The sequence below is a fragment of the Neophocaena asiaeorientalis genome, unplaced genomic scaffold (assembly GCF_003031525.2).
Source record: "Neophocaena asiaeorientalis asiaeorientalis breed wild unplaced genomic scaffold, Neophocaena_asiaeorientalis_V1.1 scaffold278, whole genome shotgun sequence".
Lineage (NCBI taxonomy): Eukaryota > Metazoa > Chordata > Mammalia > Artiodactyla > Phocoenidae > Neophocaena > Neophocaena asiaeorientalis.
The window spans coordinates 1,728,303-1,751,836 of record NW_020174431.1 but is presented as its reverse complement, the minus strand read 5'-3'; the positions used below and the strand labels follow the sequence as shown (position 1 = coordinate 1,751,836).

General features: G+C 49.8%; 1 protein-coding gene and 1 long non-coding RNA gene across 5 annotated transcripts in view; one reads left to right on the top strand and one right to left on the bottom strand.

The window, feature by feature from the left end:
- The first annotated feature begins 333 nt into the window (after positions 1-333).
- Positions 334-23,534, top strand: part of ASB13 (ankyrin repeat and SOCS box containing 13) — a 27,062-nt gene continuing 3,861 nt past the window's right edge. For 2 of the 4 annotated variants that reach the window (XM_024756891.1, XM_024756890.1), the window contains exons 1-4: positions 342-411; positions 13,956-14,143; positions 15,287-15,437; positions 17,669-17,803. In XM_024756891.1, coding sequence (XP_024612659.1) covers positions 369-411; positions 13,956-14,143; positions 15,287-15,437; positions 17,669-17,803 — 517 coding nt within the window. In that variant the 5' untranslated portion in view covers positions 342-368. Of the gene's footprint in view, positions 412-3,361; positions 3,546-13,955; positions 14,144-15,286; positions 15,438-17,668; positions 17,804-23,534 lie in introns of those variants that run through there. The other 2 variants (XM_024756893.1, XM_024756892.1) reach the window with 2 other exon arrangements.
- The window catches only part of LOC112407557 (uncharacterized), a 26,854-nt gene continuing 22,293 nt past the window's right edge, over positions 18,974-23,534 (bottom strand). Inside the window, exon 4 of the long non-coding RNA XR_003004793.1 lies at positions 18,974-19,099. This is a non-coding gene — a long non-coding RNA (uncharacterized LOC112407557). The remainder of the gene's footprint in view (positions 19,100-23,534) is intronic.

Here is a 23,534-nt window from a genome sequence, read left to right as displayed (position 1 = left end):
ACGCGTTGTGCACATGGACATACGGGCACGTTTTGCATGTGGACATATTTTGCACCTGGACACGTGTTTTGCAGAGGGACGTATGGACACGTTTTGCACACTGACACCCTCTGCACATGGACACACGGCACGGTTTGCCCAAGAACAAATATTTTGCACATGAACACGTTTGCCTAGCAAACACCAGCGGCGAGCGCGGAGTCAGACGCAGGTCCTGAGCTGGGGGAAACCGCGCCGGCCGGGCCTGGAACTACAACTCCCAGCGCGCGCGGCCGCCTCTCCTGGACGCTCGGCGACGCCGATTGGCCCCGCCCAGCGGGCGGTGCTAGTGGCGGGGCCGCAGAGCCGGGACGCGGGGAGCCGGTGGCATGGAGACCCGTGCCGCAGACGGCAGCTTCCTGGGCGACTTGGGTACGTGCGGGTTGCCGGGAGCGCGGGGCCGCCTTCGTGAACCGAGAGCTGCATCTGCTTACATTCGCCTCGAGCAGGGACGAACCCGCTCCGAGGGGTCGTCAGGGGCGTCTGGCTGGGCCCGGGTCGGAGGGCCGTGTCTTTAAAGGAGCAGGTCCGGGGGTCCCATGCAGCTCAGACTTGGTTTCTGCGTCCGGCTCCTGGTCCCCTGCCGGCCGGGTCATCCTTGTGACTTCAGAACCGGAGACCCACCGGAGCGCTGCGCACCCTGGGGAGGATGCGGGAGTGTGCGTGGTCATTGCCAGGTTCCGAGGGGAACCTAGGAAATGCCCACGCGGGACCACTCGTAGGGCAGCCCTGGCACGGGCCCCGGGTGGGAGCTGGACCGTCTTCCAGGCGCCCTGTGGGAAGGTCGTGCGCAGGGTCGTTCGCATGCAACGGATACACCCAGGAATCCAATCCAGAAGGAGCATGTGCCCTTGTCGCACTGTGTGAGACATGCGACCTCGGTTCTTAACTGAACCTTCTTTACCGTTTGGGCAACCCGAGAATAAAATGGATTCGAGGGCAAAAGGCCATTCTTTGGGGAAGCAAACTTTCCCGCCTACGGAGTAATTCTAGGGCAGATGAGCAGTGAAAACACTTCCAAAGCCTGCAAAGAAAAAAATAATCTATAAAGTGTTTTTACACTGATAAAAAAAATGTAGTGCGAATGAAAGTGAGAAGTCTTATGGGTTAATTTAGCTTAAGACGAAGTGCAGTCCTAGCAAAGCTATTTTAGTTGATTTTGCAAAACAGCCACCTGCCACAGGATCAAAGCCATTTAATAAGCATCTCTGTTTTTACTTGGCATTCCACCCCAGGCAGGCACAGGGCTTTGACCCTGCCAGTGTGTGCTGTGTTTGGTTGGTTCACCATGGAAGCCTTTTAAACACATTTTAATATTTTTGTTCATGTACAAGGTTCAATAGCATAGCATCACTTCCGAGTATGTTTTTTGTATAGTTTAAGGAATGTATCTTTAGAAGAAAAACATATTCTAAACTAATGGACGCACAGTTTCTGGGGTTCGTGGCTACTTTTGACATTGTCATTGTTTAATTTCATATATTTCTCTCAAAATACATCCTGCTGACAGTTTTATTCTCAACACTAATGAATAAGCTCAATGTGTTGAATCCAGAGCTACACTGCTATCCCAGCAGAAGTAGAGGCCCATCATAGGAACTTTAACGCATTTTATCATTCTGATCTCAAATTCTATACATGTGGTATACTCTAACCAAACCGTGTAGCTTTATTTTTTTTAATTAAAAAATTTTTTTATTGGAGTATAGGTGCTTTACAATGTTGTGTTAGTTTCTACTGTACAGCAAAAGTGAATCAGCTATACGTATACATATATACCCTTTTTTGGATTTCCTTCCAATTTGGTCACCACAGAACACTGAGTAGAGTTCCCTGTGCTATATAGTAGGTTCTCCGTAGTTTTATTATTATTTTTTAATGAATTTATTTATTTTATTTAATTTTTTTTGGCTGCGTTGGGTCTTCGTTGCTGCGTGCGGGCTTTCTTTAGTTGCAGTAAGCGGGGGCTACTCTTCGTTGTGGTACGTGGGCTTCTCACTGCGGTGGCTTCTCTTGTCGCGGAGTACGGGCTCTAGGTGCACAGGCTTCAGTAGTTGTGGCTCGTGGGCTCTAGAGCGCAGGCTCAGTAGTTGTGGTGCATGGGCTTAGGTGCTCTGCGGCATGTGGGATCTTCCCGGACCAGGGCTCGAACCCGTGTCCCCTGCATTGGCAGGCGGATTCTTAACCACTGCGCCACCAGGGAAGCCCTGTAGCTTTATTTTTAATATAACACCTCACAGAGGTAAATGTTGCAGTCTTATAATATGGCCTTATCAATAAGAACCAAGAATTTAGGGCAAGTCACACCCTAAAGTGAATCAGTGTTTGTTACTTAGCAAATGTAATTCATATCATTATTGACCCTAGGTTGTGTCTATTTGTAAAGTTGAAAACGTGACTCTCGTCGTATTCAGCATCTGTGCTCAAGGGCTTCTGACTTGGAAGCAAGAGGTTGGCAGAAGATGAAAGGGTGCCTTAGGGATCTGGGCTCTAAGCAAGGTGAGCTGCTGGTGTTCTTCAGTTATCCTCAGCCAAGAAGTCTAACCAGTTCATTGGCCTCTGGGGTGTTGGGAAGATGGGATGGAGAGAGAAAAGGAGAGGTAGCCCCTGGGACCGTGATGAGAGCCACTGAGCTGCTTTGCTGTGGGCCAGGCGCTGGCCACCGAGCCCTGTGACAGTTGCAGGACAGTCATCATTATCGATTAACTTAGAGGTGAAACTGAGTTCGCATAGCTAGGGAGTCACAAAGCTGAGGTTTTAACACAGGTGGTTCTTTTTTGTTTCGTTTCTTTTTGTTTTGCTTGTTTTATGTTAAAAATGCTTTTGTCCTTCCTATCAGATAGGTTCATCTGTAATCAATTTGTAGGGCTGCCTGGAGCGCTGAGCTGGTTTTGTGACTGGGATGGATGAACCATGTCCGCTGTGGGTTCTCAGGGGACTGGGGAGCACTGCTACCAGCCATCATCTCTGTACTATAGCACCTTTTGGGCTCTGAGAAATGTCTTTGCCTCCAGGGGTCCACAATCAGGATGGTAGACTGATCTGAGTCCCTGGGCCCGGGAACCTATATCCAAGTTCATTTTTTTTTTTTTTTTTTTTTTTGCTGCGCTGCGTGGCTTGCGGGATCCTAGTTCCCCGACCAGGGATGGAACCTGGGGCCCTGGCAGTGAGAGCAAGGAGTCCTATCCACTGGACTGCCACGGAATTCCGGAATTTGATTTTTTAAACATAGAATTGTATGGAAAGTACTTTGAGAGATCTAGATAATCAGTGCCCTGGCTGGGAGGTCAACTTCCTTAAAATCTTCTCAAATCGTGCTTCTGTTTCTGCCTTAGTGAAAGCTGCATTCTAGAAGTGTCTAGATGTGTCCTTTAGTGGAGAAGCCTCTGGGCACTATATTACACTGCTAATAACACCGTTTGAAGGAAATTAGGCTGATTTTAACACCAGCTGCGATTCCGGGTAGTCACTGCGGCCAGGAGTGGCTGCCGACTATGGCAGTACAAGTGAGTTTTGATTTTTTTGGTATAACCCTCCTGCCCTGGTCATCAGCACCGTGGGGTGGGAGGGAGGCAAGGGGAGGGGTTGGGTGGCAGAGAATTGGATAAGTGGTTAGTAGGGGCTGCTGAGTGAGGGCGAAAGTTGGATTTGGGCGTTTCTCATTAAGCATGTTTAGGAAGATCTTTCTTTCCTTTTCCCTGGCTGTCTGCTGCTTCGGTAACCTCTTCCCACTTTTCTCTTTTGCTTTCACTTGTTCTCTTTCACTTTCCTTTTGCCTCTCCTAACTGAGTTTTGACTGTCTTGTCCTTGTAGGAAAGTAAACCTTTTCTCTTTAATTTTTATCACATTTAACAGATCTTAAAACCACGTATGCCAACCTCAAGTTTACTGACAAACAGTATTTGGGGTATTCATAATTAAAACACTGAAATAGAACTTGTTGAAAAATCTCTTCAAGAGTAACAAAATTCTCAGCCCCAGTTTCTAAATAAGTGTTTCTACATATAAAAATGATTTCCATTTTCCCTGAGAATCAAGGTGACTGGTAATATCAAGCTCACTGAACTTTAATTCGGACAGCACGTTAAAGATGGGTGGTCACCACAAAGCATTTATTAAGCACCACCTGTGCCAGGCACTTTGCATGTATTGTGTCTTTGGTCCTTGCAGCATCCTCTGGAGCAGGTCTGTCATTCTTAGGTGCTGGTTTCTTTGTCCTTGTGGGTTTTTGCCCCTATTTTGTTTTTTCACTCTTTACTGTCAGATGGATGGGTGCACTTTGCCATGATTTCTAGATCCTTTTAGCTCTTCAATTTGTTTTTGCTTTGTACACACAAATCCTTGGCCTTCTGGGACCTTGGGGGACAAGTCACTCGGGACCCCTGACTTTCCCGAAAGCTGAGTTTAGCCCGCTGAGAGCAGTCCTCAAAACACCAGCTCCACTGTGGCTTCAGCAGCCGCTCCTGGTGGCTACATCTGCACACAGGTGCCCCACGGGCATGGATGGGGTATGGGGAGGCTATCCATCATCATTTCAAGAATATTTATTTACTGGGGTATTTGGGGAGAAGGGCTTATTTCAGAGCTGCAGCTGTGGCCGAGAAGGACATGTCTGCAGCGAGGGCCCTGGGCCCTCCTTCATGACATACCTGGAGCAAGATTCCTGGCCCAAGCAGCATTGAAGGGTGCCTGGTGGATACTGAGCACGTTGGATCCACTTACGGTGTAGGTGTTCTCCGTGGCGTCTGGAAAACACTCTTTGTTTGAGCGGGGCTGCTGTGTGGAGGGGCCCCTGGCTGGGGGAGGAGCGGTCAGGGTCAGGGTCTGCACAGGGGTCGGGTTCTAGACTCTGGACAGAGTAGGGCCGATGAGTGCTCCGCTCTGCATGTGGAATGGGAGCCCGGCAGGCCCTGCACGTCGCAAGGCCAGGCTCTCCAGGAGGGCCGGTGGGGCCTTGGCTGAGAGCTGCGGTTTGGGCTCAAAGAGCAGGATTCTGGGCTCTGGATGACTAAGCAGGATGCTGGTAAATTGGCTCTCTGGAGAAAAAAGGGGAAAAAAAAAAAAAAAAGGAAACCTGATCTGATTTTCTGCTTTCCCTGGTGTAAATACTCACCCCACGCTGATTTCAGCTCCCAGTTTCCGCCTGGCGGAATTGCTGAATATTGAACAGTCGGCCAGGGGAGCTGGTCTGGAACACCCACTGCTGGACACGCGTAGTGAAGGCGGGTGCCAGGGCCAAGGGGCTGGGACTCCATGCAGGGGACTCATGCGGGATCCAGATGCTGGAGCCGGAGTCCCAGGTGGGGCTTTGGAACATGACAGGCAGTAGAACTGGAGGCTGGGACCCAAACAGGACCAGCAGAAATAGAATGATGCTAACAATCCCATCATGGTCATAGTGTGTGCTGTCGTCGTACACTTGCCTGGCACCGTGCCAGTCATGCCCAGCAGGATTTCACTGTCATTACCGCCACCCCAGGGGACTAGGCAAAAACATCGCCATTTTATATGAGAGAAAGCTGAGGCTTAAAAAAAATTGATGTGTAATTGAAAACTGAGGCTTTGAGAGGATAAGTGATGTGCCCCAGGTCACAGGGCTAAAGGACAGACAGACGTTGGACTCATGAGCTGGGTGGTTCCTGAGGCTCCTCACCATGTATCCCGCTCCCAAGGGAAGGCTGACGCTGAACCACTTGAAGTGTTCAGCTGGGGTTTCTTGATTCCCGAAGGCTGGGCCTGGGCCGGGCAGGGCCAGCCCTCAGATGTGAGAGTGTCAGGGCCCGGCCAAGGTACACAGGGGTGTCGGGTTGGGAGTCAGCAGGTGCACATCTGGTGCTCAGCCTGGATCAGTCAGGTCAGGCAGGGGTGCAGAAAAGTGGCAGAAATGTTCTCAAGCGTCTGTCATTCCTTCTCGGGGTGACCTTGCACTTGTCCGGTAGAAGATCCTGTAGGTGGTGTCGGTGAGACTCTAGTTTTGCAGATGACGGTTTTCACTTAGTCCTTCGTGAGCTTGGCTTGCCAGCAGCCACTCAGCAGAAGGAGTGACACAGGTATCTCCGTGACCTTGAACCGAAGCATGGGCAGGAGGCAGGAGGGGCCTGGGCGCTGCTGTCTGCCCTGCAGCACCAGCGCCCTGGTGCTCTGTCTTCTGGGGACTGCAGCCTGGGCTCTGCTACAACAAACTCCTGTTTAATTGATGCCCTGGCCCCTGGCATGGCCGGAGTGGGCAAGGCCAAGGTGTGGCCCAGGTCAGTGTCAGGGCTGGGCAGGCCTGTAAGGGGCCGGTAGTGGGGTGTACTCTGGCGGGGGCAGACCCAACTGCAGTAGAAGTTTTCCAGCAAGTAGAACAGGCTTCTGGAGAGTCTATTTATTTGATACCTGTGTGTCAGGCGCTGTGCTGGAACAGGAGGTCGGCGGCTGCGGTCCTGTCCTAAAGATGCTCATGGAAGGACAGAAGAGGCGTGAAATCAGGTGCAGCTGTGTGTACAGAGGTGGCTTACAGGAGGGCATGGGTGGGCAGGCTGCAGGCTGGAAGGCTTCCTGAAGGCGCTAAGACTCAGTCTCGGTGGGGAGGATGGAGAGTGGGGGGCTGAGTGGGGCACAGCACCCCCAAAGGCACAGGCCCTGGACCACCCGACCCTATGTCAGCTACATGAAGCTCAGTGTAATTGGAGACAAGGGTGTGTGTGTGTGAGGGTGGTGATGGGAGGGTGTGGGGGGAGACTGGAAAATGGGGCTGGGACTCCATCCTGGAGGGTCAGTTTGCCTGGCTTGCAAAGGAGTGTGGATGTTTTTCTGGAATCAGGAGCAATCTAAGGGTCCTGAGCAGGCCCCCCATGACCCGCTGATGACCTAGCTGCATTAGGGAGGAGGCGAGGGGAGGGGGTGCTGGGGCAGGGGAGCACCAGAGGGGGCTGTTGACAGGATGAAGGGAGGGAGGGTGACGGGAAGGGGGTGCTAGGGGACCACTTATGTGGCAGGGCTGGGATTTAGGGGAAGGCTCATCCCCGAGGGAACTTGCCAGAGGGAGGGTCTCAGGTTTCCAGGGTGGCCCCTCTCCCAGGGGGATGGTACAGGGTTGGGGGCATCTGGTCACAAGTGGGGTCCAGGCACAGGGCCAGAAACAAAGCCTGAGGTCAGTGGGTTGGCTAACGTACAGCGTTTTCCTGCCTCTGTTCCCTGCTAGCAGTTGTCTTTTTGCTTTAAAGTTGATAAGTACATGTCAGCCGTCCCCCGTCTTCTCTCTGGTGGGGGGTCGTGGGAGGGCGTCGGGGGTGGATGCCTCTGAGCTTCCCACTGAGGACCAGCGCTCCTTCATGCAGCTGCAGCCCCGTGGGCCACCAGGCACCCCGTGTTCTTTATCTCTGGGGTGGCTCTCCCCTCCCCCTGTGCTTCTCGGGGTGTCCAGAGGCCATTGAGGCTACCACCTCCCCCTGACCCCCACCTCCCACTGTAAAGGTGTCCCCCCAATGACATCCTGTGGTTGGTACCGGCTGTCGGTGACAGCCTCCCCCATCTCCAGGGCCTCCTCCATCTTTGTTACTTCTTAACAATAATTTTTAGGGCTTCCCTGGTGGCGCAGTGGTTAAGAATCTGCCTGCCAATGCAGGGGACACGGGTTCGAGCCCTGGTCTGGGAAGATCCCACATGCTGTGGAGCAACTAAGCCCGTGTGCCACAACTACTGAGCCTGTGCTCTAGAGCCTGTGAGCCACAGCTACTGAAGCCCGCGTGCCTAAAGCGCATGCTCCAGACTTCCCTGGTGGTGCAGTGGTTAAGAATCCACCTGCCAATGCAGGGGACATGGGTTTGAGCCCTGGTCCAGGAAGATCCCACATGCCGCGGAGCAACTAAGCCCGTGCGCCACAACTACTGAGCCTGTGCTCTAGAGCCTGTGAGCCACAACTACAGAGCCCGCGTGCCACAACTACAGGAGCCCACGCGCCTAGAGCCTGTGCTCTGCAACACGAGAAGCCACTGCAATGAGAAGCCCGCGCACCGCAACGAAGAGTAGCCCCCACTCGCCACAACTAGAGAAAACCCACGTGTAGCATCGAAGACCCAACGCAGCCAAAAATAAAAATAAATAAATAAATTAATTAAAAACGTGACCTTTAAAGAACATAATTTTTAAAGTTTTCATTGTGGCCAAAAACAAAGAAATGGTCAAGATGGTAAATTTTAAGTGTGCAGTTCAGCAGTATTAACTACATGTACATTTTGGTACAACAGAGCTCCAGAATTTTTTCATCTTATAACACAGGAAACTCTGCACCTATTCACCTTCCCATTTCTCCCCTTCCCCACCCCCGGCAGCCACTATTCCGTTTTCTGTCTACGACTTTGATTCTAGGAACCTCATATAAGTGGAATTGTACGGTATTTGTCTTTTGTGACTTGCTTATTTTACTGAGCATCATGTCCTCAAGGTTCATGTACGTTGTAGCCTGTGACAGAATCTCTTTCGTTTTTAAGGCTGAGTAATAAATATTCCATTGTGTGTATATATCACATCTTCTTTATCCTTTCATCCCTCCATGGACACTTAGGTTGTTTCCATGTCATGCCTATTGTAAATAATACAGCAGTGAATAGGGGTGCACATATCTTATCGAGTTAGTGTTTGCATTTTCTTAGGATAAAAACTGCTGGATCGTATGGTAGTTCTGTTTGAATTTTTGAGGAACCAGAATACTCTTGTCCAGAGTCCTTGCACCACTTTACATTTCCATCAACAATGCACAAGCGTTCCAATTTCTCCACATCTTTGGCAACATTTATTTTTTGTTTTTTGATAGTAGCCATCCTAATTGGTGTGAGGTGGTATCTCACTGTGGTTTTAATTTGCATTTCTCTGATAACTGGTGATGTTGAATACCTTTTCTTGTGCCTGTTGACCATTTGTATATCTTTTTTAGGGAAATACCTATTTAAGTCCTTTGTTAATTTTTTAATTGGGTTATTTATGTTATTGAGTTGTAGGCATTCTTTATATATTCTGATATACATGGTTTACAAATATTCCTCCCTATCCTATAGGTGCCTTTTCACTGTTGACTGTGCTCTTTGATGCACACAGTGCTCTCCTGTGTTATCACACCTGCTGCTTCTGATCTCTGCCCTCAGTTGCTGCTAAGACAACTGCAGCTGATGTTTATTCACTAGAAAATATGGTTCCCAGTAAGTTGCACTTCCTCTATAGACTGGTCATAAGGAGATAGAATTAGATTTTCTTTAAAAAATTTTATGTCCACACTTTATCATTCACATTAGTAATTCCTTCTATTCATTCGTCCCTTATGCACTCAACAAGCTAGTGTCGTGAGCATCTGTTTTGGGCCTCACACTGTGCCAGGTGCTGGGAATAGAGCCAAGCCAGTGATGCCCAGCAGGCTCACTGCAGCCCCGCCTCTTCGGTGATGCTTTCCTGATGGGCTGTCTTGCTTCTAAGTTCCCGTAGCGTGACCTGTTCCACCACTATCGCAGTCGTCCTGTCCTGTTGTTTTGAATTGTTTCCCCACACTCCCCAGCCCATGACCGTGACCTGCTGATTGCCATGTCCATCCGTCTCTGTGCAACGCGGTGGGAGAGGCTGCATCTACCTGCACGGGCTGCTGAGGGATGCTCAGGCCTTCCCTGCACCGCCTTCCTGAGCTGCACTTTCCACCTTCCTGCAGGACCCAGGACTCGCCCTGCTCTCCTCTTTTTACTCAGTCTGCCCTTGGGATTCTGCTCCCTCCAGACTGACTTGAGAGTGATCCACAGCTGCTTTCCACTACCCACCCCGCAAGACAGGCATGCAGGCGGCCATTCATCACGACTGGGAGACATACTGGGGTCCTCAAGCTTGGCTTACTTACTTACTCCTGGGACAGTAAGTAAGAAGTTCCCCAAGCTTGGCTTTTATGTTTGTGGGGATCAGATCTTCCTCTGCGTTCCAGTCCTCCCTTCACTCCCCTGGCCCCCCATGACCCCTGTGGGGTCGCACAGTTAGGTACAATGAGGGGGTTAAAATACCACAAATAGACTCCATTTATGGAGCACTTACTCTGTGCTGGGCCCAATGCTAAGTGCTTTTACTTTCATTCATTTAATTTTCATAACCCACCGATGAATGAACTATATTATTATCCCAATTTACAGGTGACAAAACTGACAGTCAGGGAAGCTATTTCTCGCACAAGCTAATAAATGGCCGCGCTGAGTTTTAGCCCTGAGCGGTTTGGCTCTGCGGCTCCACTGCGGGGGTGGGGTAGGGCTGTAGGTCGGCGGCAATGAGGGGATCTCCAAGAGGGGACAGTCATCAACACATAACCCAGGAGGTTATCCATCTGCCAAGGAAATACATTCACCCCAGATACGGTGCGTGAAAGTGCTTCTGATAAGACTTGGGAACCATGTGGTTGATCAGAAGGTTTTCTAGGGAGATGTGATAATAAAATGTAGTTATAATAAAAGGAAACTGCTTATTATGAAGAGGTGTGTAATGCGGTCGTCTGCCGAAGTTGGGGCTTGACAGTAAGGATGTGTCAGCATAATCCAGCACTGTTGTCATTTATGACATTTTAAAAGAGTGTCTAGAAGACTGCCCTGTACCCCAGGTGCTCTGACTGGTGTTGAGAAAACATCCTGTAGTTTCTGCATCTGGGGAGTTTACACTCTGAGTTTGCATGCGTTTGTCTGCACCTGGCTTAAACCATAAAGAAACATCACCCTCACACCACAGGAAGCCTGGCTGTCAGGGCTGCAGGCCCCACGTGACCAGTGACTCACCTGGTGCTTCCCATCCTCAGAGCCGACCTTAGGCCGGTGGTCCGACGGCCACGGCACTTCCCAGCTCGCGTCTAGGCAACATCGGGGGCGAGGGGTGTGTCGAAACTGTGAACGCTCTCAGCAGCCTCTCCCTCATGTGTCGTTCACTGGAGTTGGGTCAGACGTCCTACGGGAAATGGGAATCCTGTGGTTAACTTAGACCGCTTGTCTGGGTGGGATGGATGCACGATACTACTAGTCTACTTCTGCTGCACGGCAGGCAACCAGGTGGGGACCGCAGCACAGTAAGCCCTGGTGGAGGCACAGACGAGGGGCTCACCCAGCACGGATGGGGCTGAGGCTGGGCAAGGCCTCCTGCAAACCTGACCACTGCACTTCAGTCAGGAAAGGAACAAGTAGGCGTTATCTAGGATGAACAGGGAGGGGTGGAAGGTGAGATAGAGAGGCTAGAGGTGGGGAGAGAAGGCGGCTTTGTTCAGAGAGAGAAGTGGTGTCGGTTCTCAAGTGTGGTCCCCAGACCAGCTGCGTCAGCATCGTCTGGGCACTTTTTAGAAACTTAGATTCCCAGGCCCCACCAAGACCCACTCAGCTCTGGGGGTGGGGCTCAGCAGCCTTCGATTTCACAAGCCCTCCAGGCGATGCTGATGGAAGCTCCAGTTTGAGAACCCTTGGCTAAAACATGGGAGGTCAGGGTGCTGCATCTCGTGCACCTGGTTCTCTAGAGCTGAGGGCAGGGGAGGGGGAGAGGTAAGGCATTGTGGAAGAAAGGGGGACTGTTAGAGAATTTTACTCCTTTTGGGGAGAGGAGTCCTGCCTTTGTTTATTTCTTAATCAACACGTTGTTGAATATGTATTTTACGAGGTTGGAATGCAAAAATAAATAATTATAGTTTGAGATGAATGAAAATGAAGAGATAACATACCCAGCTTATAAGCTGCAACTCATGCCATACTTAGAGAAGATTTATAGCTGTAAACGTTTACATTAAAAAAAGAAGCAAGAGCTCAAATCAATAACCTAATAACCTTTCATCTTAAGACACTGGAAATAAAAAAGCAAACTAAACCTAAAGAAAGCAGAAGGAAAGAAATAATAAAGATTAGCGAGAAAATTAATGAAATAGAGAAACAATGCAGAATATCAACAAAACAGAAGTTGGTTCTTTGAAAAGATCAACAAAATTGACAAGTCTTTAGTTAAACTGACCAAGGGTGTGTGGGGGGGGAAAGATTCAAATTACAAAATCAGCAATGAAAGAGGGGATGTTATTATGGACAATACAGACATAAAATGATTATAAGGGAATACTATGAGCAATTGTTCATTAGTCTGCTTGGGCTGCCATACCAGAACACCACAGACTGGAGGCTTAAACAACACGTTTATTTCTGAGGTTCTGGAGGCTGGACGTCCAAGATCAAGGTGCCAGCAGGCTTGATTTCTCCTGAGGCTTCTCTCCTATGCTTGCAGACAGCGCCTTCTTGCATGTCCTCACATGGTCTTTCCTCTGTTCATACTCATCCCTGGTGTCTGTGTGTCCTAATCTCCTCTTCTTATAAGGGCACCAGTCAGATTGGATTAGGGCCCACACTAATGGCCTCACTTTAACTTAATTACTTCTGTAATTAAGTTACATCTCCAAATACAGTCACATTCTGAGGTATTAGGGGTTAGGGCTTCAACACATGGATTTTGTGACAGGGGGCACAGTTCAGTCCATAACAAATTGTATGCCAACAAATTAGATAATGTACATTAAGTGGACAGATTCCTGAAAAAGACAAACTACCAACTACCAAAGTGGACTCAAAAAAAAAAAAGTCTGAATAGATTTATAACAAATGAAGAGACTGAATTATTAAAAAAACTTAAATAAATGAAAGCTCAGGCCCAGATGTCTTCACAGATGAATTTGACCAAATATTTAAAGATTTAATACCAATTCTTCATCAACTCTTCCAAAAATTAAAAGAGAGAGTACTTCCCAACTCATTCTCTGAGTCCAGTATTACTTTGATGCCAAAACCAGACAAATACATCAATCACAAGAAAAATGACACTTATGAATGTAGACCCCCAAATTCTCAAAATATGCCCCAACCAAACTGAGCAATGTATAAAAAGATTATACACCATGACCAAGTGGAATTTATCCCAGGGATGCATGGTTGGTTTAACATCTGAAAATCAATCAATGTAATACAGCATTTTGACAGAATTAAGGGAAAAAAGCCAGCCTGATCTTTGCAATAGATGCAGATAAAGTACTTGACAAAATGCAACACCCTTTCATGATAAAAAGACCCAACAAACTAGAAATAGAAGAGAACTTCCTTGACCTGATAAAGGGCATTTATGAAAACCCACAGCTCACATGATGGTTCGTGGTGAAGGACAAAGCTCCAGGACCAGGAACATGGCAGGAGGTGCCTCTTGGCACTTTTGGTCAACGTGGGGCTAGACGTTCAAACCAAGGCAGTTAGGCAAGAAAAAGAAAAGGCATTCAGATTAGAAAGGAAGAAGCAAAGCTACCTCTATCTAAATGCATATGACATGACTTTGTATGTAGGAAATCCTGAGATTTCTGCTAAAATTGAATAATTAAATCAAGTCCCTACTTTGAAGGCTCTCCCAGGCCAGGAGCGGGGACAGTATAAGTGCTGCATTATAGGCATGTAGATGTCAGGGTTGTGGGAGACGTGTCTTCCGGAGAAGGAGCTATTTCAAATGGGTCCACGTGGATGACATAACATCTAAACAGGAGATGCAGAATGGATGATCGGGGTGGGGGCAAAGGTGGGCTTCTCAGGCAGAGAGAATATATGCAGAGATGCAGGTGTGCAAGGGCAGGGGGCCACAGTGAGCCAGCTGTGTGGCTGGAGAGAGTGGGCTTGTGTAGGGCAGTGGTGGCAGATGGGTCAAGGAGGTGAGCAAGCTGCAGATCATGAAGGACCTTGTAGGCCTCACCAAAGACTTGGACTCCACCCCTGGGCAGTGGGAATCACTCAAGGGTTTTGAGTAGGGGTGTCTGGACCCATTACACCATTGTGTATACAATGGCTTGGGTTTCGTAAAGGGTCCTGGGGTTCATCTGACCTGGAAAGAAGTGGCGTGCTCTTAGCACTGCATGTTTTTCTTTCCAGGTTTCTGGGTGGAGCGCACCCCCGTGCACGAGGCAGCCCAGCGCGGGGAGACACGGCAGCTGCAGCAGCTGATCGAGAGCGGGGCCTGCGTCAACCAGGTCATGGTGGACTCCATCACGCCCCTGCACGCGGCCAGCCTGCAGGGCCAGGCGCAGTGCGTGCAGCTGCTGCTGGCCGCCGGGGCCCAGGTAAGCCACCTGCAGCGTGGTCCCCAGACTGATGGGACCAGCTCCAGAGAAAAAGAGGCTTGGGAAGAGTGTTCTGTGTTATGCAACACATGGGAAGAAAGGAAACCACTGCAGGAGGCTGAGAAGGAGAGGAAGGAGGAAACCAGAGTGGGCTGTAGTGGGGCCTGAAGGAGGAGGGAGGGCTGGTCTCCATGGCAACCACACCCTGAGAGGACCGGTGAGGGTGCTCGTGGACCTGGCTGTTGGGAGGTCACTGGTGGTGGAAGAGAAGGCCGGGTTAGCAAAGCGATGGCACGCTCTGCTCTGCACGTGGGCAGGCAGGCTGTGGACAGAGGCGGACTGCCTACCGGGCTGGCGGGGCCTTGGCGGCAGGAGCCTTTTGGGCTCAGAGAGCAGGATGACTAAGTGGGATGCTGGCAAACTAGCTCTGGAAGGACAGGTAAAAGGAACAAGAACAAGATTCTGATTCGCTGCTTTCCCCTAGTTTATGTACTCACACCACAGCCCATGTGGAGCCCCCAGCATATGGTATCTGGTATCCGGCTGGTAGAATTGCTGGGTATTTACCAGTCGGTTGGGCGAGCTGGTAGGAGCTGCCCTGGGACAGCGGTGCGGGGTGAGGAAGAAGGGAAGGCTGTGTTCTGCTCACTCTTCCCAGAACTCGGCTATGAAGGCGGTTCCAGAGGAAGTGGAACAGGCTTCAGCGTGAACCCAAGTAAACAGCTGAATTTGGACAAATTCTAAGCAGAATCTGCCAGTTTGGGGAGTTGCCTTTTCCTGCCTCATGATTTTCCAACTAGAGGAGGCATGTTAAACAGTTTCAGGCACACCTCCTAGCTGAGGCTGGAGTTAAAGCCCGTTTTCACACCCTGCCTATGCTTATTAGGTGTTGGGGTGGTGGCCGGAGTGAGGCTGAGCTAAAAAAAAGCCCCCAGTTGCACGCCCGCTGTACTCAGGCGGCCAGTAGACATGCCCTCCTTTCTATCTCTGAACCCCCTTGCCTGGCACGGCACCTCAGCACGTAATAGAAAACCTAAGAACTTCGAAAAACTACGTGGTGTTTCAAAGATGAACGTGCATCAGGATGAGAAGGCGAGTGGCCTGCACCTTGCCCTCTGATGCTCGTTTCCTCCACCCCTCAAGGTGGATGCCCGCAACATCGATGGCAGCACCCCGCTCTGTGACGCCTGTGCCTCGGGCAGCATCGAGTGCGTGAAGCTCCTGCTCTCCCACGGGGCCAAGGTCAACCCGCCCCTGTACACGGCATCCCCGCTGCACGAGGCCTGCATGAGCGGTGAGTCGGGTAGCGGTGATAGCCAGGAGGGGAAGCCATCCGCTGGTGAAGCGGGGTTCCCAGGCTGGGTCTGGCTCTTGGTCCGTCAGCCGTGGAATCTGACGCTTTTCCTCCTGGAGATACAGTCCTCACCCAGGGCTGGGGGCTGAAGGCAGGGTTCTATTTCTAGCTGATTCGGTGCCTTTCAGATGCTAACCCTGGAAATGGGTGCCCTCGGCAGCCGCTCACTTAGTGGCTGCTGTCGTTCTGGCCTGCAGGCCCCTGATCTTGTGGGGAGATGAGGCCCAGACGCACCCCCAGGCAGGAACTCTCAGAGGAGCCGAGAGCTGGTCCTCAAGGCTCAGGGTTGCCCTCTGAGAATAGGTGGATTTCAGACGGTGGGAGGATATGGCTGCTTCAGCCTCGCTGGGTCAGACGTGCCCAGCAGAGGAGCTACAACAGGCAGAACTGGAAATTTGGGGTGAGGCCAGCTGGTGGGCAGTGTTTCAGATGACAGACCAGGGAGTTTGGGTTCGACTGTTTTGAGCAAGGTTTGCACACTTGTGTCTTGTGCTTTGGTCGGCGCGGCGTTCGTCTTCGCTGCATTTGTTAGGGTGCGGGGTGTGGGCTCTTCCACGGCTGCACACAGGGCCAGTCTTTGCTGCCCTCACCCCGAATCCCACAGTTAGGTCACCTTGGTCGCCCACAGGCACTGGGAATTGCTACAGACGGCTCTGAAGGTTTCTGAGCAGATGCTGAATGATAAGAACACATCTTTGAAAGGTTTGTTGAGTGGCCATCCCTGTGCAGCATAGGGGAGGGAAGCTTATCTTTCTTCCTTCACCTATCTTTGGTTCATTGGCCGGGGCCCTGCCGATGAGACTGACAAGGGACCAATTAACAAGAGAAAAACAAGTGGAAGTTAGTGTGTGCATTGCACATACACACGGGAGAGCTCAGGCAAAGGGTGGTTAGAATTGGGGTTTGTGTAGCATCTTAACAAAGAGCAGTAATTCCGTCGAGCAGACACAAGACCAAGGAAAAGGACCATGAGCTTCTAGGGATGATAAGTTATATGAAGGCAAATACAGCGGGGAACTCCTGGGAGACAAAGGCCAGTTAGTAAGATTTGCGGTGTGGACTCCTCTGGTGCCGGCTCTGGGCTGATCAGGGTCTAGAGTTGTCCCTGGTGGTTCACTTCTGTCCTTCCTAGTAGAGACGGGAGGGGACACCTTTATACATTTATGTCCTGCTTTTAGGCAAATGGGGGAAGACAAGAGAGATTTTCTCGTATCTGCTGCTTCTTACTTGTCTTCAGCTCCAAACAGTCCTTATGCCAAAGTGGCACATTTTGGGGTGGCATATTCTGCTGCCCTTCAATATGAAAGGGGGGGCGATATCCTAGAAATGGAGAGGTGAGCTGGGGGCCATCGCAGCGACCCAAGTGCAAAGCTCTTGGAGCCCAGGTGGGATGGATTCATGTGCCGAACTTTGAGGGAAGAATCAATGGGATTTGACGTGAGGGAGAGGAGAGCACAGCGTCAAGACCGACTCAGGGTGAGGAGGAGGCTGGCTGGGGAGTGGGGGGAGGACCTCGTTGTGGGGGGCATGTCCCCCTGAGAAGGGCCAGCGCCCGGTGGTGGAGGTGGGGCTGGGTTTCAGGGCTGGAGGTGGAGAGTCGGTGCCAACAGCCAAGCATGATCAAGGGGTGAGAGAGGATGGAGTCTGGGATGGGATGAAGCCTGACCCCAAACCAGAGTTAAAGATGCCGGAGAGGAGCCGGGAAAGAGGCCAGAAAGGCGTCTGCTGGGAGGGGGCAGGGAACCCGAGCAGTGGGGAAGTTTAGGGAAGTTCATCCAGGCGGCTTGGCGTTCCTGACACAGCTTGGGGGGCAGCTGGAGGTGGGGAGCCCCTTCCTTTTCCCCCGAGGGCTGGAGAGCAGTGAGGAGCCTTCTCTGCGTCCACAGCTGGTGAGCCCAACTTTGTGTTCTCCCAGCACGGGCGCCAGCCGTGCCCTCCCTTCCTTTCTCCCACTGCCTGGTGAGCTCGGGGGGCCACTGAGCTCCCAGGGGAAGGACACCCGCGCCGTGTCCAAGACCCACTGCTCCTGGTCAGGATGCAGGCCCACCTCCCTTCCCTCCTGCTGCCGCCAAGCTCGGGGCTCACCTGCTCCAGCAGCTGCGTGTCTGCCAAGCCTGTTATTTCAAATATATGTGATACGATGCCTTTCCTCCATCTCCATTTCTTTCAAGGAAGTTCTGAGTGTGTGAGGCTTCTTATTGACGTTGGGGCCAACCTGGAAGCGCACGACTGCCACTTTGGGACCCCTCTGCACGTGGCCTGCGCCCGGGAGCATCTGGACTGCGTCAAAATGCTGCTCAACGCAGGTGCGTCATGTTTATACCTGCCCGGCTCACTGCGGGTGCGTTGTGTTCACCTGTGCTGCGAGCTGGCAGAGAGCTGACTGGTGCAGTCAGGTAGCCCAGGGTTGCAGCTGGTTCTCCCACTTGTCAGCTGAGTCCTTGGGCCTCAGTTTCTGCATCTATAAAACCGGACAAATAAAACTTATTTTGCAGGACTGTTGGGAGGATTCGTGATAACATTTCCACAGTACTTGCTGCACAGTAGGTGCTCAACGAACACGAATGATTATTTTTGGCAGCCGCAGGGGATTGTCCCCAAGGCCTGCCTGGTCTGAATCAGGAGATGGGGTCCAGGGGAAGCGGGTCAGTTGCGTCAGGATCCAGGAGGCTGTCAGGTGTCCTAAGGATAGAGAGGTTCCCATGGTGAAAAACAAAAACAAAATAAAAAGAACCCACCAAGAGACTTCCCTCGTGGCGCAGTGGTTAAGAATCCACCTGCCAATGCAGGGGACACGGGTGCGATCCCTGTTCTGGGAAGATCCCACATGCCACGGAGCAACTAAGCCTGTTCACCATAACTACTGAGCCTGCGCTCTAGAGCCTGCAAGCCACAACTACTGAGCCCGTGCACCTAGAGCCCAGGCTGTGCGATAAGAAGCCCGCGCACCACAACAAAGAGTAGCCCCCGCTTGCCACAACTAGAGAAAGCCCGCGCGTAGCAACCAAGACTCAACGCAGCCAAAACTAACTTAATTAATTTATTAAAAACAAACAAACAACCTGCCCAACTGAAGCTAGAGTCAGGACCTGTCGACCACAGAAGTTTTAAAATGTAGCCAAAGCGGCTATGGGCAAGGAGTTATTATGAACCCAACTTAAATTTCTTTTTCAAGATTTTCTTTATAAAGTAGGGTCACATCTAATGCATTCTTATTTTTCTTTAATTAATTTACTTACTTTTGGCTGCATTGGGTCTTCGTTGCTGCGCCTGGGCTTTCTTGTGGCGAGCGGGGTCTACTCTTCATTGTGGTTGCGCAGGCTTCTCATTGCAGTGGCTTCTCTTGTTGCGGAGCATGGGCTCTAGGCGTGTGCGCTTCAGTAGTTGTGGCTCGCGGGCTCTAGAGCACAGGCTCAGTAGTTGTGGCGCATGGGCTTAGTTGGTCTGCGGCATGTGGGATCTTCCCGGACCAGGGCTTCAACCTGTGTCTCCTACACTGTCAGGCGGATTCTTAACCACTGTGCCACCAGGGAAGCCCCCAACTTAAATGTTTTGTTGAGGGAACATTTTAGCTCAGCCATCTTGTCCATTCTGGAGGCAACCTAGGGAAAAACCAAAATGGTTCAGAAATAGAGGATGAATTCTTTCTGGATGACGGTCTTTTGAGCATCAGTTATATACAGTTTTCTACTACTGAGTCTTATTCACTTTAACATGCCACTCTTAAGTCTTTTCAGTGAACACGCTTCATTTTGTGTAAGGTTAGTCACTGGGGTAGTTTTTGTTTTTTATGCAAAGATTAAATATCTACATTAGAAACAGTGGGTCTTCCAGCCGAGTTGCTCATGATGGGATGGTTGGATCCCGTTTTTGCCAACGGCATCTACCTATTGTTCCTGTTGAGATTTTTTTTTTTTTTTTTTTTCGGTACGCGGGCCTCTCACTGTTGTGGCCTCTCCCATTGCGGAGCACAGGCTCCAGACGCGCAGGCTCAGCGGCCGTGGCTCACGGGCCCAGCCGCTCCGCGGCATGTGGGATCTTCCCGGACCAGGGCATGAACCCGTGTCCCCTGCATCGGCAGGCGGACTCTCAACCACTGCGCCACCAGGGAAGCCCTGTTGAGCTTATTAAAATAAAAATTTCATAGCACAGCCACCCTCTGCGGGGCGCCTGGCGTGCACGTGTGCAGCACACCTTCATCTGTTTTCTCTCTGGTTCCTTTCTCATGGTTGGAGGGGGGAAGATCAAGCGAGTGGTGTAACCCACTGTCCTTTCCGTGTCCTGAGGACCCTGTGTAAGTGATGACTCCTTTGTAAGAAGTAGGAAAGCAGCTCCCCTCGACCCCTGGGTGATGGAGTTTCCTGGTTCAGTAACCGAAAGGATCAGAACTAGAGCATATTTCAGGGTCTCTCTGACGCGGGGGGCTCAGCAAGGTCAGCAAGAACTCACCTCCTCTGAATCTTACATCTCTGCCTTCCTCACCGTTCCCTTTATCCCACGCCTGGCATCCCTAGTAGGGGAGAAATGGCTGCAGCAGCAGAGTTTGGCTAAAATGCAGATTCTTGACTCCTGAGGCTTCTGATGGCTTCCTCCCCTCAGAAGAGCGAAACTCCCCCCTCACACCTCCTCCATGTCCCATCGGCCTGAAATGAGTTCGTGTCCAAACCTTATCCCATCCCTTTGGCTGGATTGTGCCACATTCTGAGCGGCTGGCGTCTGGGTTGAGGAGAGGGATTCACCCAATCAGGGCCCAGCCCTGCCCCAAGACTTCTGCCCCGGGACCCCTGCCCCACACCGCAGGGTGCAGCTCCTGGGTGGGAGGCAGCCATGATGTCCACGATGGCCTTAAGCAGGGGATCTGGTGGTTACAAAGGGAGTTTCCATCCCCTGGGAGTGAGGGCTGAGGAGATTTCCCCTGGGGCAGGATCCTGAGGTGTCAGTGTCTACCACCAGCTCCAGATTTCATCCCTGATTCTGTTGTAATCTCAGATGGTCTCCTTGACACCTCTTCCTAGATCACATGCATTCTTTTTTTCTTCTTAAAGAAAACTACTTTTTAACTATGGAAAATCTCAAATATACAGAAAAGTAGAGAGAAGAGGACAGCATATGCTTTATTTTTAGAGTAGTGATTTGTCACTTTTTGCTGGAACAGCTAATGAAAGCTATGGACCACATCTCTAGAAAAATATGCGTGCAGGTTCTTTTGCACGCGATTTTGGAGAGGGTCCTGGCCCCGCAGGAGGAGCAGAGCCGTCGGGGCCACGTGGTGCCCCCCGGGGTGGACTCAGAGGCTTTCTGTTGGCAGCAAGGTCAAGATGCCAAGCTGTGGATTATTTTTGCAGAGGATTGCGGCCAAGGGGGTGAAAGTCCAGTTATTTCTGGTGAGGTAACTTTTAATCTGGTCCCCGGCAGTAAATATTTAACTGTGCTGGGAGCGTTCAGAAGGGGCGTCCACCTTCCCAGCAGTGCTGGTCCCTCACGTCTCTGCTGTTGTCTCACTGAGCGAATCCCAAGACCCTGTGCTTGCCACCCCATCCCGGGCATTGCGCTGGGTTCTATTTTTATATATATGTATATTCAAAATGTTTTTTATTGGAGTATAGTTGATTTACAATGTTATGTTTCAGGTGTACAGCAAAGTGAATCAGTTATACATATACATATATCCATTCTTTTTTAGATTCTTTTCCCATATAGGCCATTACAGAGTATTGAGTAGAGTTCCCTGTGCTATACAGTAGGTCCTTATTAGTTATCTATTTTATATATAGTATTGTGTATGTGTCAGTCCCAATCTTCCAATTTATCCCTCCCCACTTCCTTTCCCCCTGGTAATCGTAAGTTTGTTTTCTACATCTGTGACTCTATTTCTGTTTTTGTAAATAAGTTCATTTGTATCATTTTTTTTAGATTCTACATATATGCGATATCATATATTTGTCTGTCTGACTTACTTCACTCAATATGACAATCTCTAGGTCCATTTATGTTGCTGCAAATGGCATTATTTCATTCTTTTTCATGGCTGTGTAGTATTCAATTGTATATATGTGCCACATCTTCTTTATCCATTCATCTGTCAATGGACATTTAGGTTGCTTCCATGTCTTGGCTATTGTAAATAGGGCTACAATGAACATAGGGGTGCATGTATCTTTTTGAATTAGAGTTTTGTCTGGCTATATGCCCAGGAGTGGGATTGCTGGGTCATATGGTAGCCCTATTTTTAGTTTTTTGAGGAACCTCCATACTGTTCTCCATAGTGTCGTGCTGGGTTCTTGGTGGGTGTGTGACAGCCCATCCTTGTTCCCTGAGGTTTTACTGAATCCACTCTAATCCTGTTTTGCTTTGAAATCAGGCTTTTGATCACAAGCAAACACTGATCCCTTCTCTCTGACACGTGAATTGAGAATTTTTAAGGCCTAGGTGGCGTCACGTGTTTTGCTGGCTCTGGCTTTTGTCCTCAGTTCCAGGCAATGTCATCGTTAGTCCCATAAAGCCACTTTCTCCCTGGCTTCTCTGTCCCTTCTTTCCTCTGCCCCCCTCCCCATCCAACTGTTCTAATGAGTATCTGTGTGTTATTGGTTGAGACATGAATTTTTCATCGCGGTAAATGGTGTTGTTATAGATTTGACTCTCCTTCCTGTTTGCTCACCCATTCCTGAATTTTCGAGACCCACCCGTGTTGCTCCAGGAAGCTCTGGTCCGTTGTTTCCAGCTTCTGCGGAGATGCCAGCTGCCCTTCTTAATCACCAGCCCTCTCTCTGCGCCCAATCCAGTGATACCAAGGCACATTTTAAACAGATCCCGTTTGTCCCTTGGAACAGTCACCCCGCCAAGCCTTGTGTACCGAGAACCCACAGTGGGCGGGAGGGAAGAGCTGTTCAGTGCTGGTTCTCCTTGACCTTGAGAGTGACTCTGCTTCCCCACCCACCCTTCTCCATCCCTAAAATAGAGACAGCCTCTTTCCTCCCCGATTGGCAAGAATATTGAGAGAATTAATGACCTGAGAGGAAGCCACAGGGACTTTAGATTCTGCAGACTTTGCAACTTATTTTTCATTACAAGTTTAATGTTCAAATTCATATTTGCACTATGACTGCAACACTATAACAATACTTATTCGTATCAGCAATATTGGAAGAACCCCCTGATGTGGTAGATTGGTTAGATTGTGGGGAAAATGCTTCTTTTATTTCATGGGTTGATTTTTACTATTATTTTTGTAATACATATCTGCCAAGTTAAATAATTAGGTAATTTATCCTGCTTCCTAACTGACGGATTTTTTTTCCTGAACTGCCGTCTGAGTTTTGACTCTGGGAAGTATGGGAGCTTTTCTTCACGTGTGTTATGTGCTTGCATGCTTGCTATTTTCTTAGCATCACACAGGCCGCTTTAGGAACACAGTTCTTATATTCTGCTAGGGGATTAAAATGATTTTAAGTCAGAGAGCAGAAGTTTTCAAGTATTTTTGAGCTGTGGGACTAGAAAATCTAATAGCCTTATACCCCCTCATTTCCTCTTGTTCTGACCCTCAAAATTTCTTATTACACAGTGACATACTGGTGATCTGATTTTTTTTAAGCCTCACCTTGATAATATTTTATGATTGTGATTTGAATCTGTTATTGGAGGGAATATCTTCACTGATCCTGGGCTCTTTGCTGGCTTCTTGAAAATACTTTTCTCCCATCCCCTTTCTCTTGTAACCTCCTTATCCACTTGGGAGCAGACCTCAAGGAAGTTGATATTTTCTTAAAAGAAAATTCTGAGGCTCCAGGGGATCCCACTGTATAGAATGGTGACGGCCGTGCCCTAAGAATGGTGTTTACACAAATCATATTTTTATCAAAATCTCTTATTTTTAAAAAGCGTCTAAAAATGCTGTGTTTAGCTATTACTTGTTTGCATCTTTCTGAATGTCTGCTGTCATCCCGAGAGCGAGGTGGATGGCAGAGCTGAATTCACAGTTACTATACTTCCTCTCTATCTGAACTTCAGGGAATTTGGGGGGAACATTCCCTACTTTCC